The sequence below is a fragment of the Felis catus genome, chromosome B4 (assembly GCF_018350175.1).
Source record: "Felis catus isolate Fca126 chromosome B4, F.catus_Fca126_mat1.0, whole genome shotgun sequence".
In the NCBI taxonomy this organism is placed as follows: Eukaryota; Metazoa; Chordata; class Mammalia; order Carnivora; family Felidae; genus Felis; species Felis catus.
Window position 1 is genome coordinate 99,018,077 of NC_058374.1, and position 15,391 is coordinate 99,033,467.

Sequence of the window (15,391 nt, forward strand, 5' to 3'; positions counted from 1 at the left end):
CAAAGTAATTAATAAAATGTGTCTTATAGATGTGTCAACACTATGGATTGTTCTAAGTCAATTTACCTGTGCAGAGTCACTGGTTCATTAAGAACCTATGTTCATATAGTAAAACATTTAAAACAGGAACATACACTTTTACCTGTATTATACTCTAGTTACTCCAGCATTCTAATGTATATTCTTTCCTAACTAAAATACAGTACTCCTTTTTTTTTTTCTAAAAAAATGTGAGTTTTCCTAAAAACTCTGTAAAACTTTATTAATAAGAGTAGAGACACTAAAATGAATATATAGAATTCAATAAACAGTATAGCTATTGAGAAACCAGCTCTATACCACAAACAAGTAAAGACCTCTTAAAGATCTAGAGAATGATGGAATACACTTGATATAAAATGTATGTAACATCACCATAACATATAATTTCATATTTAATATTTTAAAGTTAATCAAGAAATATTTTAGACTCTTGAAGACTGTTAAGAATTTTAAAAGCCAGTTATTATATTGTCCATGTTTGAAAATATAACCATGTAATTAAAAGCTCTCCTATTAGACTGAATACTAAATAATAGATTTTATTACACTGAAATCAGAGAACAATGCAGACAGTAAGGCAAATGCAGAATGATTTATTGGGCCAAGAATTATAATTTAACAAAATATGCAGATAACATATTGAATACGTATTCCTTAACTCTACATTGAAATAACAGTGGAAAGTAATAAGAAATTAACTATTCCTAAACTCCTATATAGACAAACTTCTTGCAAACAAACACATATCAGTACTTATATTAAGAGCATTAAGGTTTATTTAAGAGTAAGATGTGACATTAACATGTTAAATCCCAGAAGAATCTTCCCTTTTTTCCCAATATGACAGCCTACACAATACATTTTGTGATTATATTCACAAGATGACCCAACAATGTTAAGAATAGATTTGTTATGAATAAAAAATTATCAATGAAAAACAGTACATGCATATTGAGCACCCACAGAATTAGTCATTTTAATATGAGAACAATTTGTAGGTTTTAAAATGACTATAGTTGGATACATTTTTCTAAGAATAAGAATGCGATTAAGAAATGGTGTTACTATCGAGTTACTATACTTACTATAGACTTATTTCTGCGAAAATGTCTTCCAGCATATTGTTTTAATTACAATAACCTAATGGCGGGGGTGAATTCCAAGGAATAAAGAATTTAGCTAGTGAAAATAGCACTAAAATGTTCTTTCTGATATTTTAGTGGTGAGTTTTAGTACCTACCTACTCAAAAAAGTACTACTTTGAATGTACTGTGTTCCCACACATCACACAACTGATAATGTTGCCAATGGCATAGATGAATAAAATTATATGCCAAAAGTCATATTCTACAACTTATTTTACTCAACACCATTTTTTTCTAATTTATGTTATCATAATATATAACATTTAAAAGTATGAACTTGGAAACAACTGAGTTTTCTCTTCTCTCTGTATTTCCAAGCTGAAGTGAGGAGAAGTGAAGGAAAATTTAGAAAGGATAATTACAACATATTTAATCATTAAATAATATCTATTGAGAAGAAAATGTTTCAGTTGTTTTAGTATAACAAAAGGAGGTGTTTAGAACAACATACATTCATTTTAGGAAACAAACATCCTTTTACATTTTGTTAAGAATTAGAAAATTATCCCTTGGTCCATACATGTGATAATGCACTTTTTGAGATCTTTACTTAAAAATCTCAGAAAACATTCCCCCTCCCATTTTACACTGTTTCTAGCTAACTAGTAATTCTGTGTAGGTAAGAAGGATTGCAGTTAAAAATAGAATAAAAGAACGAACAGAGCTGATCACTCAAATAATTACACTGTGCTCAACTGGACCAAAACAAAACAAAACAAAACAAAACAAAAAAACAGCACATAATTTAGAAGAATTCACAAGACAGGTCAGTGTTTACATAAGCATTTTAGGGGTAAGCCTCCATCATTCTAATAATTTATCTTATGGAAAATATCTACAATCACCCCACAGGGGAAATTTCCCTTGCATATCCGTTAATTCCTTTAACATTTTCATGTTTGAAACAAGCTGAACTATTTGAAGTCTTATAGGCTTTGGGCCCAATTCCAGTCTATCAGATTGAGAGTGTTGGCAATCATATTTTAGGGAACAGGTAGCAAAAAAAAAAAAAATGGATGTGTAACGCAGTTACTATATACATGCTCCCATATAGTTTCATGAAGACATAACTTTCCTATGAAGCCTACTTAAAAATGACCTTTAAAATCTATTCAAGATAAGTAATAAATCAAAATGACAGGACTTTACAAACTTAGAGACACTCATACATGCACATGAACATACATATAACTTCATCTATCTTTCTGATTTCTCTTTTCAGACTCAATCTTTTCGAGGAAAAGAAAAAGTCCTAGAAAAATATATTCCAGTGTTTGACTGTATTTTACAATCACTTCATTCTCTCCTTTAAAATGCTTCGTGCTGAAGACACATTCATTTTGAAAAACTAAATCCCCCATGGGGTACGTAATATATTAACAAAATCTTCATCATTTACTATCCCTATACTTAGACCTTCATAGTAATCTTCAAATTCACCATACGACACTTCATCAGACTTGCTGCAGGCATCTTTTAGTGTTTCTAGAAAAGATAATTTGATTTCTTCCTCTGTGGAATGCCCTGTAAAATAGTACTGACTGTGAAACATTCTCCTTAGAAGACTAGTAAAGTGACTGATGATGATAAAGAAATATTTACTCACCTTATGAAATCTCTTCCACAATTTGAAATCTTATGTCAAACTTCCCTCCAATTTATTTAAACATTTCCTTGCATGAATCAGAATTTAATGGTGGTGAGTTTAGTACACATTTGAGGCCTCTTTTAAGCCTCTGATACAATGTAATACATATAGGCAAAATAAGAGTCACTAATGTAGACATTCTTCTATTTCTTAATATTTTAGAGGACTCGGCTTTATTTCCATTAGAAATAAGGAAAGAAGAAAACAATTTCCAAGATTTACAGGCTGTTAACGCAGTAATGAAACGTATAAGAAACATCCTTATATTCAGGCATTAGTTATTTTATGAATCCGTTACTCATAATTGCAGCTAGAAAATATTACTGCAAACATAGGATTCAGAGGCCTATGAAAATCTTTGCTGGAAGAACTTTCACTGGATTAAATCACCCTATTTTAAACTCTGCAATTAAGTAGGTTATTTCCACTAGGTTATGTTAAATATGATTAATTTCATTCTATAGGAAGATGCTATTAAGAATGACATAATGTAAAAAAATTATAATTTTTTAGTTTGTCATTTTAAGAGAGAACATAAAATATCTGATTCAGTCTTTTAATTCATTGGCTTTTTTTAATTCATAAAGAGAACAATAAGCTATCTAAATAAGTAGCTCGGATTGTATTGTGGTCAGTTAAAGGGAAGGAACCATCTCAGCCACTACCCTCCTCACACAGATCTACTCCCAGGATCCCAGCACCGAACAGGAAAAAAGACATTCATTAAGTTTTTAATAAGAGGAAGTAATAACAAGATGGAAGTAAGCTATAGAAGGCGGTCAGGTAATACTCAAAGAAAATAGACGCCCATATATATAAAAGCAAAAAAGGGTCAGAGAAATCTATGTGATTCTCTAAATCATTCTGAAGTCATGTCGCATTTCAAAATAACACACTTAAATGGGAATACCACCTTGTCTAATAAGGTGGGCAAAATTAGGCAAGAGTTGGATCTTTTTCAAACACCAGAGGTCTCTAATGGACTCGGTAATAATTCATCGTAAAGTGCCTTTCCAACTGAAAGAATGCTTTGGATAAAATGTTTGCTGTCTTTTAAAAACATGCATGCGAGGGGCGCCTGGGTGGCTCTGTCGGCAGAGCATCTGACTCGGTTTCGGCTCAGGTCATGATCTCACAGCTAGTGAGTCCTAGACTCCCATCAGACTCTGCTGACAACACACAGCCTGTTTGGGATTCTGTCTCCCTTTCTCTCTGCCCCTCCCTCATTCTCTCTCTCTCTCTCTCTCTCTCTCTCTCTCTCTCTCTCTCTCTGTCTCTGTCAAAAATAAAGAAATAAAAATAAATAAATATTTAAAAATAAAAACTAAAAACATGCATGAGAAATACAGAACAAGTGATTATTTTATTTTAAACACAGGCTGAATGAACAACGACTGAATAAGTATGTTCTGCAGAAATGGTAATATAAAACAATAAAGTGAATTTGTGATTGAATGTTAGTCAAGGATTAAAATTAATCAAGATCTGATCTATATAAAACATATATACCTGTTGGCAGTAGAGATTTCTTCCTTTGTTTACCGTCCGTACTTTAGGATAAATGAGTTTTAACACTTTTTAAAATAAAAACATTATTTTTTTTAATTTTATAAGTTTTTATTTATTTTGAGAGAGAGAGTGTGAGCAGGGGAGGGGCAGAGAGAGAGGGGGAGAGTAAGAATCCCAAGCAGGCTCTGTGCTGTCAGCACAGAGCCCAAAGCAGAGCTCAAACACAAGACCATGAGATCACGACCTGAGCCAAAATCAAGAATCAGATGTTTAGCCAATGGAGCCAGTTATGCATCTCAACATTTTTAATTTAAATTTGTGTTTCAAATACTCAAGAATTTTATATTTCCTCTGTACTCCCACCTAGGAAATACATAACTTTTATCACTTGTAACTAACTTCTTTCTCTCCTCTTAGAGACCATCAAGTATTTTAATGAACAATGTTAAGTTCTATTATCTTCACAAGAAATATATTTGGAGTATCTTATTTCTATTAAAGCTGAAAATAGCTTTTTCTAATAAATTATTTATGCAAAGTAAAAAAGTATTTTCTACGGTTAGATTGTGCTACAAAAGCCTTAATTTAAATGAATTATAAATTGTAAACAATCTATATTCCAGAGATGGGTATGTAAATATATTATAATTTGTAATGATAGACAACAATAAAGGTTTTTTGTTTCTCTTTTTTAAAAAACAGTAATGAGTTTTCCTCTTTTAAAGGCTTTTTATGCCTTGCTAGATCTTCCTTAATGAGAATGCAAAGACAAGGTATGGAATTTCTTAAATTAACAAAGGCTTACCCCAAAACAAAAACAAAACCCTCACCAACAATTCCATGACATCTAACAAAACTAAAGCTACTTAATTAAGATTATTAGAGGGGAGAAAATAAAGAGAAACACAATATAGGGTGTTGAAATCACCTAATTCTGAAATAAGTAAACTATCTTGTTCTTATATCTAGTAAGACTAATTAAAGGAGAAAAGCAGAGAATGACAAAGGTTTAAAGGAAAAGATATGCTAAATCCAATTAAATAATCCTAGAAATTTTCTTATGGCAACTGCAGTTCATTTAAAGTCACTGATAAGCACATTAAACTATTTTGACCTGAAACAGATTATTAATTATTAGAAATTCTTTTAATATTAGAAAAAGGAAAATTCTAGAATAATAGTATTCTATAGTACTTAATAGTAGATGATCAAAATTATAAATTAGAAAGAAACTATTCATAAAATATAAATTATAAGTGGTCAAAAAATATACAAAAATGTGTTTAGCCTTCCAAGTAGCCAGGGAAAGGAAAATAAAATTATTTTTAGTCTATGAGATAGGCAAAAATTTGTGGTGTTAGCATGGTAGGAGTGTAACTGAATTCTCCATCTAATGGCAATATAGCCATCTTACAATGCAATGGTATAGCCATATTACAATGCAATTTGAAAGTATCCATTAATATTTGAAATGCAGGGGCGCCTGGGTGGCGTAGTCGGTTAAGCGTCCAACTTCAGCCAGGTCACGATCTGGCGGTCCGTGAGTTCGAGCCCCGCGTCGGGCTCTGGGCTGATGGCTCAGAGCCTGGAGCCTGTTTCCGATTCTGTGTCTCCCTCTCTCTCTGCCCCTCCCCCGTTCATGCTCTGTCTCTCTCTGTCCCAAAAATAAATAAACGTTGAAAAAAAAAATTTAAAAAAAAAATATTTGAAATGCAGATATCCTAAGTCATAAAATTACCCCCTCCACCCTGGAAACAGCAGAAAATGAGCCTATGGAGTCACAAATATGCCTATTCACTTTCTTCATTGTTTAGAAATTAAAAGTCTACCAATAGGAGACTAGATAGGTAGGTAAATTGTAGTATATTGATTTTTACAAAGAGTAATATACAACAAATAAAAATAAGGTGGATCAATGGGATTAATATGGAAACAGCTCCAAAAGGTATTTTTGAGCGTAAAAAGTAAACTACATAGCAATGTGTTTAGTGTACCTTTCATGTTAAAAAAAAAAAGAAAGAAAAATCTTCAAGAAGTATTAGATCTTTATAGTACATATACATATTCATACAAAATTCATGGAGTAAGGATTGAAATGTATATATATTAAATGACAATAACTGTTACCTCTATAGAGGAAAGTATAATGAAAAGAGGAGAGTTACTATGGCCAAATGCCTTCATTATAATAAGAATTCATTTATAAATCAATTATGTAAAAATTAAAGTCTGAAGAAATACAGTAGGCAATACATCTCTAAAATTACAGATGTTCCTTGACTTATGATAAAGTTATGTCTGATAAACCAATCAGTTGTAAATTGAAACGGTCCTAAGCTGAAAATGCATTTAATTCACCTAATCTACTGAACACCATAGCTTGGCCTAGCCTACCTTACACGTGCTCAGAACACTTACATTAGCCTACAGCTGGGTAAAATCACCTGATGCCTATTTTATAATCTAGTTGAATATCTCATGCAACTGACTGAATACTGTACTGACAGCGAATGGCTGGAAGCGTGTGGGTTGCTGACCCTCCCAATCGCATGGCTGACTGGGAGCTACAGCTTGTTGCCCCCGCACGACAGCAGCAGAAAGTACCCTACCACACGACGTTAGCCAGGGGAAAAGATCAAAATCCAAAATTTGAAGTAGTCTCTACTAAACAGTTAATGTTTTCACACTATCATGAAGTCAGAATACCGTTAAGTTGAACCATCCGAAGTTGGGGACCACCTGGATGTATGCATGTATTTTCTAGATGCTCAAATTTTGACAAACGTATGTATGCTCATTACATGTATACCTCCATTCCTAGAGAAAGACGTTCACTTTCTGCTTTAAATCTTCAAGTGTAAGCACATACAGTAAAACCAACTCAGAGAACTTGCACATGTAATTAATTATCTGTCCTCTAAATCTATTCTGTTCCAACTCAGATTCCTCACCATCTCCTCAGCAAGAAATAAAAGTTCAATCTCAGTTTATGAATATCAGAGAAAAAAATAAGAAGACAATAAACCTATGAATTTTTAAAGGAAGGCCAAATGACTCTTATGTGTCTGGTTTGAAAAATAACTGTTTATTTCCTCCCTTAATAGCCTCAAGTCCACACTGTAAGTTAATACGATTTAAAGATATTACTTTTATTAACTAACATTTTAGAAATGTAATGCATTTTGACTCATAATAATTACCTGAAATTACTTGAGGATGCTTCTTTGCACAATAACATTTTCTTATGTCTATAATAGGCACACAGCCAGTTTTGTTGAAATCCAGTTTCATAAAGACCTAAATAAAGAGAGATGTTATTTTTTTTTCTATAAACTCATTAGACATGAGAATCTAACTCCCTATTCTGAAGAAGGTTATTTATGATCTCTAAACAAGCCAGTTTAAAAGTACTAAACTGGTATATGAAGGAAGCATCATGAATCCAGGAAGATATTAGAGCAAGATGTTAGGTAACCTACGCTGGAGTATTATTTCTACCACTTCCTGGAACCCTGACCTTGAAAAAGTAACCTTACCTCTGTTGCACTGGCTTTCCTCTCACACTTTAGAGTTGAGTAAAAGATCTTTCTGGTAACTTCCTGCTCTAGAATTTACAGGAAACTGATAAATGGCCAAGACAAATTACTTTGATTCAAAAAGTGAACATGTAAATATTCACCACTAAAATCAATGAGAAATTGCAATACTTTTTAAATGGCCTGTGTTACTCTATTTCCTAAAATTTAACACTACCTTTTGATATGCCAGTTGTTTTATTGCTCCTCTAACTCAATACAATTTTTAGTATCATAAAATAAAAAAATATTTTATGGAGGAGTGGGTATATAGAAACACAAAACCAACTCAAAACAACAGCCCACATTTACAAGAGTCGAAACTGGAATCAAGTTTGTTTATTCACAATAATGTGTTCACAGAAACATGGCACCTGTAATGGGCTGAACTATGTCCTACCCCAATTCATGTGTTGAAGCCCCAACCCACCCTGTACCTCACAATGTGACTGCTATTTGGAGATGGGGCCTTTAAAGAAGTAATTAAGTTAAAATGAAATCACTAGGGTGGGCCCTAATCCAGTATAACTGGTGTCCACATAAGAAGAGATTAGGACACAGACAACCAGACTGAGGATTTGAGCACATAAAGAGAAGACAGCAAATCACAAGTCAAGGAGAGAGGCCTCAGGAGAGGCCAAACCTGCTGACACCTTGATCTTGGGCTCCTAGCCTCCAGAAGAGCAAGATAATAAATTTCTGTTACTTAAGCCACACAGTCTGGGGTATTTGTTATGGTAGCCCTGGCAAATTAGTATAGTACTTTATAACTCTATTTTTGTCCTCTATTCCCAGAATCAAGATTTATGAAAGAGACAACTCTCCAATTTCTACTCCTGATATTCAAACCTGTCACCAGGACATGTAAAGTACAAATAAATGCACATTTATAAATATTATGTGCTGAATTCATTTAACATAAAGTTTTTATTGTGTCTTTTAGCCAGTAAAGATAAAGATTTTGAAAGTTTCTATTTCAGATTTATACCTGATGTAATTGTTTATACTTTTCTGTACAAAACAGCTTTGTTTCCAATATTAGATACATCTACATTTTCTATTAGGTACATATACAAAAGAAAAACAAACTACATTGCTCAAAATATGCTCCAAAAATGGCTACAAAAACCTGAGTAATACATAGTTTCCTATAAAAATCGGGGTTTCTGTTTTGTTTTGTTTTTTAAAGTTTTATTTATTTATTTATTTATTTATTTATTTATTTATTTATTTATTTATTTATTTATTTATTTTGAAAGGGAGTGTGAGCAGGGAAGGGGCAGAGAGAGACAGGATCTCAAGCAGGCTCCACACTGGAAGCAGGGAACCCAACGTGGGGCTCGATCCCACGAACCATGGGACCATGACCTGAGCTGAAATCAAGAGTCAGATATTTAAATGACTGAGCCACCCAAGCACCCCAGGGGTCCTGTTTTTAATTTCAATTTAACACAGTCATTTTAATCTTCATTTGAACAGCTAACATGCATATTATAAAACCAGAGAAATATATTATAAAACCAGAGATTATAAAATCAGTCATCATCCTAAGATAACATGTATTGAGTCTTGACACTGGAATAGCCACAACGCTAAGATTTTACATGTTTAATCCTTATACCAACCCTATGAGACAAAACTAAGGCTCAAAGATATTTAATAATAGATAGTCATATAACTAGTCATTTATGGAGCCAGCAATTTATGGAACTAGTAGTCTATGAACCAAAATTTGATTTCAGATTTTAATTTCCTTTTAAAATCTGTTCCTGGGGTGCCTGGGTGGCTCAGTCAGTTAAGCATCTGATGTGGTCCATGAGTTCGAGCCCTGCGTCGGGCTCTGTGCTGACAGCTCAGGGCCTGGACCCTGCTTCAGATTCTGTGTCTCCCTCTTTCTCTGCCTCTCCCCAATCACACTCTGTTTCTCTCTGTCTCTCAAAACTAAATAAATGTTAAAACAAATTTTTTTTAATAAAATAAAATCTGTTCCTAAAACATATGTATAAATTATTTTGCTTTATCCTGGTAGATTTGTATATGTATGTATTTTGCTTGTATTTTACTAAACCCAAAACAAATGACAGGTAAAGGGATTTAAAACATCTTCAATGGTGGGGCTTCTGGGTAGCTCAGTCAGTTAAGGGTTGACTCTTGATTTAGGCTCAGGTCATGATCTCATGGTTCACAGGATTGGGCCCTGAGTCAGGCTCTGTGCTGTCAGCACAGAGTTTGCTTGGGATTCTCTCTTATTCTCTCTCTCCCCTCCCCTGCTTGCATGCACTCTAAATAAATACATACATACATACATACATACATACATACATACACAAATATGTTCAATAGTAATTCAATGACGTTTTAAAATAATGAGCCCTGCGGCACCTGGGTGGCTCAGTTGAATGAGAGTCTGACTCAGGTCATGATCTCATGGCTCATGAGTTCGAGCCCCACATCGGGGCTCTGTGCTGACAGCTCAGAGCTTGGAGCCTGCTTCAGATTCTGTCTCCCTTGCTCTCTGCCCCTCCCCCGCTTGCGCTCTCTCTCTCTCGCGCTCTCTCTCTCTCTCTCTCTCTCTCTCAAATATAAACATTAATTTTTTTAAATGAGACCAACACCTTATTAAAAGTAACCATTTAAAAGATTACTTAACAAAGTTACCTTTCGAACAAATGATTTCCTGTACTCATTCATTTCACCAATAATGGCACGTTTGAATTCTCCGTAATCAACCTTGCCACTGTCATTGCCATTCAGAATTTGCCATGCAGGTTCAAAATCCTAAAAATATTCACACAGATACCGTTGTTTCACCTTGAAATTGTATATGACCACAACAAAACTCATCTCAATAGTATTTTGTTACTACTTTAGCCCCAGACAAGGTAACAGACTTAATTTAAAACTTTGAAAAAGTTATATATAAACCCAAACAAAAGCACTAAGAAAGCTTACAAAGGCACTAAGAAAGCTATTTAAAGGGACTCTGTGGTAAACAGTTCTGTAAGTTAAGGACCATTTAGGAGTGGCAATGTCACAAATTTATATTTTCAGTTCAATTCCTTTCTATACAAAAATGTTTACCATTTACTTGAAGTTGAACACTGGATATGTTTAATGTAGTCACTTCAGGTTCTGTAATGCTTCAAAAGCATCAGGACCACTCACAGTATTTCTAGTCTTCATGTTTCAAAGTACAGAAGATTTGAATGGCTCCAATATTATCCCATAACTCACACCGGAAGGTGTTATTTTGAGTCAAACCTTATGTCAGTTGGTTCATTTTACCATTGCCACTTATTCCTTTGCAAATGCACAACTTGGTAGAATATTCTATTCACAGAATTCCTAACAACAAAGAAATTACAGCATGAGGTTTTCTTAAACTAAGGTAAATATACTTTAAATGTCTCAGTCAAGTTGTTAGCTTTAAGTGAGAATGTAAATAGGGTATCTAGCAAGGTGATTGACAAATAGGTACTCAAAAAAAATTCCCTTCCACTTCCTCCTAATTTTTTCAATTAAAATTCTAATAAGAAAACTCCGTCTTAAGATGCCCTGCTCCCCACCACTTTTCACCTACTCCTAATTTGTCTGTCATAATACCCAGTACACGACTGACTTTAAGTATCTGTAAATGTGCTGTTAAGTTTAAAAATAAGCCTGACGGAGCACCTGATGGTGGCTCAGTCTGTTAAGCATCTGACTCATGGTTCAGCGCAGGTCATGACCTCACGGTTTCGTGGGTTGAGGTCCCACATCTGGCTCTGTGCTGGCAGCGAGGAGCCTGCTTGAGATTCTCTGTCACCCCCTCTCTCTCTACCCCTCTCCCAATCACTCTCTCTGTCTCCCAAAATAAATAAACTTAAAAAAATAATAAAAATAAGGCATGTTCCCATGAAATTTTCTCATCTGAGGTTCAAAGCAACTCTGACTAGAGGTAGTATCTGTGGATTGTCCAGGCAAAACCTGTCAATTAGAAAAGTTAAAAGACCAATTCAAAATCACACAGTTGAAGTAGTAAGGCCAGAACTTGAATCTATACCTCATAAGTTCAATTTCCAGTGTTCCCTCCACAAAATATACTACGTCTTGTGACAAGACCGTTTGAAGCAAGAGAGCAACGCAAGAGAATCCCTTATCCGAAACCCTTGAGGTAGATGTGTTTCAAATTTGCTATTCGAATAAAATCAAACTTAGTATGGCATGAAAGGCTTTAATGTAATAGAACCGTGCTAGGCTTATTTCTCTCCATTCTTCTCTTTTCCTTCCGTTCATATATCTACCCCTGTAAACTAATGTGTCGCCTGTTTACTCAGCACTTGCGTATGCAAGGTTCTTCTTGAGGTGTTACAGCAGGAAACCAGAAGCACCTTGGTATCTTCCCAGATGGAACTTATACCCTACTTGCCAGAAAAGCCAGAGAATACTTGCAAAGTGGTATGAAGAAAATAAAATAGGAAATGGTATAGAGAGGACTGGAGATCAGATGAGGCACTCCTTTAGGCAGGGCTATCAGTGTAGCGCTCCCAGTAGAGAAAGCCTGAATGATGGAAAATCCAGCCATGCAAAGGTCTAGTGGGAGATTGCCCCCAGCATAGAAAACAGGATGTATAATGGCTCTGGTCAGGGTAGGAGGTGTGAGGGTGACCTTCTGCCATTCCTAGAACAGGCTATACTCCCTTTCCCCTTCATGCCTTTACATGTGCTTCTCCTTTTGTGGTCTCACTGTCTGATCCACACTCCTCCTCCCCTCTTGTCTGTTTAGTTCTTCCTCATCCTTCAAAAGACAGCTCAGCTATACCCTCCTGCAGGAGTCCTATGATCTTCCCTCCCCTTCCCCATAAGCTGGCTTGGAAAATATCCCATGTGTTCTGAAAGCATTCTCCACTTAACACAGAAAGTGTTTTGTAATCTATTTATATTTCTTTTCCTTTGATCATGAAGACCTTAAGAGTACAGAGTATGTGTTCTCAGAGCTGAGAACAATGCCTTCTTATTAGGCTCTTGTTAAATGTAGGAGGGAGGAATGAATATTGAAATTTTAAAAAATCAACAGGACTTGTCGCTTGATGGCTAACACTGATTATGAGGCACAAAGAAAGAGACACATGAGCTACTAAAAATCTCACTAGAAAAATGAATAATACCACTTAAGAATACTGTTACTCATTGCAGCACGTACGTTTTCGGACACTTCTAAGTGAAATGCTTTTAGAGCTTGCTTAAAATCTGCCTTAGCTAAAAGTCCAGTTCCTTCCTTGTCCAGTTGTTGGAGGTATTTCCCCAATCCAGTCAAAATACGAACACCTCTTTTGTGTAGCTGTTCCTTTAGCGCATCTGTTCAGGAAGAAGAGAGATGGAAACCAACTGGTCTAATGTACAAATGTATCAAATTACAATTGTCTCTCTTGTAGAATTAAAGCTGATGTAAGTGATACAAGGGATGTGCTTGCTTATGCAACTAGATGGTGTGTGTGACGGACAAAAGAGTTTGGAAAATAGAATGCTTTTAGTAGAGTGTTATATACAAAATCACATGTAAATATACTAGAACTATAGCACCACTGTGTGGTGGAGTGCTGTATTTTAAATATACAAAAATAATGGGTCACTTTATCAGGATGAAAATAATCCAAGTGTTACAAATAAAATCTTAGTTTCTACTTTCCAGGCTTCCTCTTCATCTAATGATCCCACATCTTTAATCTCTTTCCTCTTTCCCATAATGATAAAATTGATGCCAGGCCAGTCGCTCCAAAACCATGAGTTCAACATTTCTAAAATAGCTTGAAATTATCAAAGGATAATTTACATCTTAAATAGCATCAAGGCTTTGGAACGTTATCTTATACTTACACATTTAAAGTAGCCCTTTCTTCTAGGAATGTTTACGTTATATTCTCAAGCTCTTAAAATTCTCTTTGTGGGTCAGTGATTACATTTAACACAGTTTGTGCCATCATTACTTAAGAAAATATAATTAACGTTACTAGAGCAGTTATTGAACACAATAAAGAACACACATCACTGGATTCAGCAGTGACAAATACTGTACTGACCGTGACGGAACAGAGAAAATAATTTACTAACAATAACATGAAGAATTTTGGACAGTTCAAGCACCAATCCCAGACCAACATTTTAAAATGTTTATTTATTTATTTTGAGAGAGAGTGCGAGCAAGCAGGAGAGGGGCAGAGAGAAAAGGAAAGAGAGAATCCCAAGCAGTCTCCGTACTGTCAGCACAGAGCCTGGAGCAGGGCTCAAACCCACAGCCCTGGGATGATGCCCTGAGCCAAAATCAAGAGCCGGACACCCAACCAGGCTCAACCGAGTCACCCAGGCACACCACATATAAGAATTATAGAAAGTACTAGGGGAGAGGAGCCGGGATGGTGGAACAGCATGGAAGCTTTTTGTGTGTCTCGTGTCCATGAAATACAGCCAGACCAACACTAAACCATCCTACACACATAGAAAACTGACTGGAGGATTAACACACGATCTGCACAACCTAAACCACAGAATTCAGCAGGTACACAGCACAGAGAGCTGAACTTGGGGAGCAAGAAGTCGTGAAAGGTAGAGAACCACTTTTGCGGGCAGAGAGAGGACAGAGACTGGGGCGGGGGAAGAATACGGGAAAAAGCACCCCTCCCCAAAAGCAGCTGGAGAGAAAGTGGAAAATTGGAAACAGCCGCAGGGCCTAAACTAAAAAGGGAGAAAGGAGAAAGGAGAGGGTTTAAATTCCATTAAGACTGTAAACAAGGGGAGCGCAAAGGCTGCAACTCCACAGCTCGATACCTGGCGGTGCTCTGGTGGGAAGGGCGAATCCCCAGGAGCAGAGTGGGGTCCAGGAGGATCTCAGGCCACATGGGGAAAAGCGGTTCCACTGCTGGAAGGACACTTGGTAGAGACTGTTGAAGCCACCTGGTCCCAGCAGACCCCAGAGAACAGCCACATTCACTGTTGCTAGAACAAGGTCATTAAGGGTGAAGCCTGGTGCCAGACGTGTGTTGTGATTTTCCATAATCCCTGAAACACTGCTGCAACACTATCTCGCAAACTTTTTCTAGGGTGGGCTGGCACCTAGCCTCAGTCTCGGGGCACCGGCATTAGCAGGGTCCAGCAGGCATTCCTGGTGCAGCCGGCATTTGGCCATTGCTCAATGAGACCCTCCTGCGGAGGGGCGGAACAGGTCAAAGTTGCAGTCCTTTGGAAGTAACGGGCCGGGGAAAACAGCCACATCTGAGACAAACCTTGGGAGAGAGGTACTGCCTGGGGCCTGGTCACAGAGAGTGAAAAAGCAGGGAGTGGATGAAAGCTGAAGACTGAGGACGAGTGCACAATTGCTGATCCCGGAGAACAAACTGGGTAGCTGGGTAGTACCATTTTCACCGATTCCATGCATGCACATGCGCATACGCACCTGCGAGCTCTGCAACAATCCACCCCAGTAGGCTAGCAGTGCC

General features: G+C 36.2%; 1 protein-coding gene across 14 annotated transcripts in view; it reads right to left on the reverse strand.

Annotated features, from left to right (window-relative positions):
* The window catches only part of CAPS2 (calcyphosine 2), a 64,540-nt gene that overhangs the window by 2,819 nt on the left and 46,330 nt on the right, over positions 1-15,391 (reverse strand). For 11 of the 14 annotated variants that reach the window (XM_019835234.3, XM_045062081.1, XM_045062078.1 and 8 more), the window contains 4 exons: positions 13,102-13,256; positions 10,578-10,697; positions 7,545-7,641; positions 620-2,711 (listed from right to left, as the gene is read on the reverse strand). In XM_019835234.3, coding sequence (XP_019690793.2) covers positions 2,536-2,711; positions 7,545-7,641; positions 10,578-10,697; positions 13,102-13,256 — 548 coding nt within the window. In that variant the 3' untranslated portion in view covers positions 620-2,535. Of the gene's footprint in view, positions 1-619; positions 2,712-7,544; positions 7,642-10,577; positions 10,698-13,101; positions 13,257-15,391 lie in introns of those variants that run through there. The other 3 variants (XM_045062080.1, XM_045062082.1, XR_006600873.1) reach the window with 1 other exon arrangement.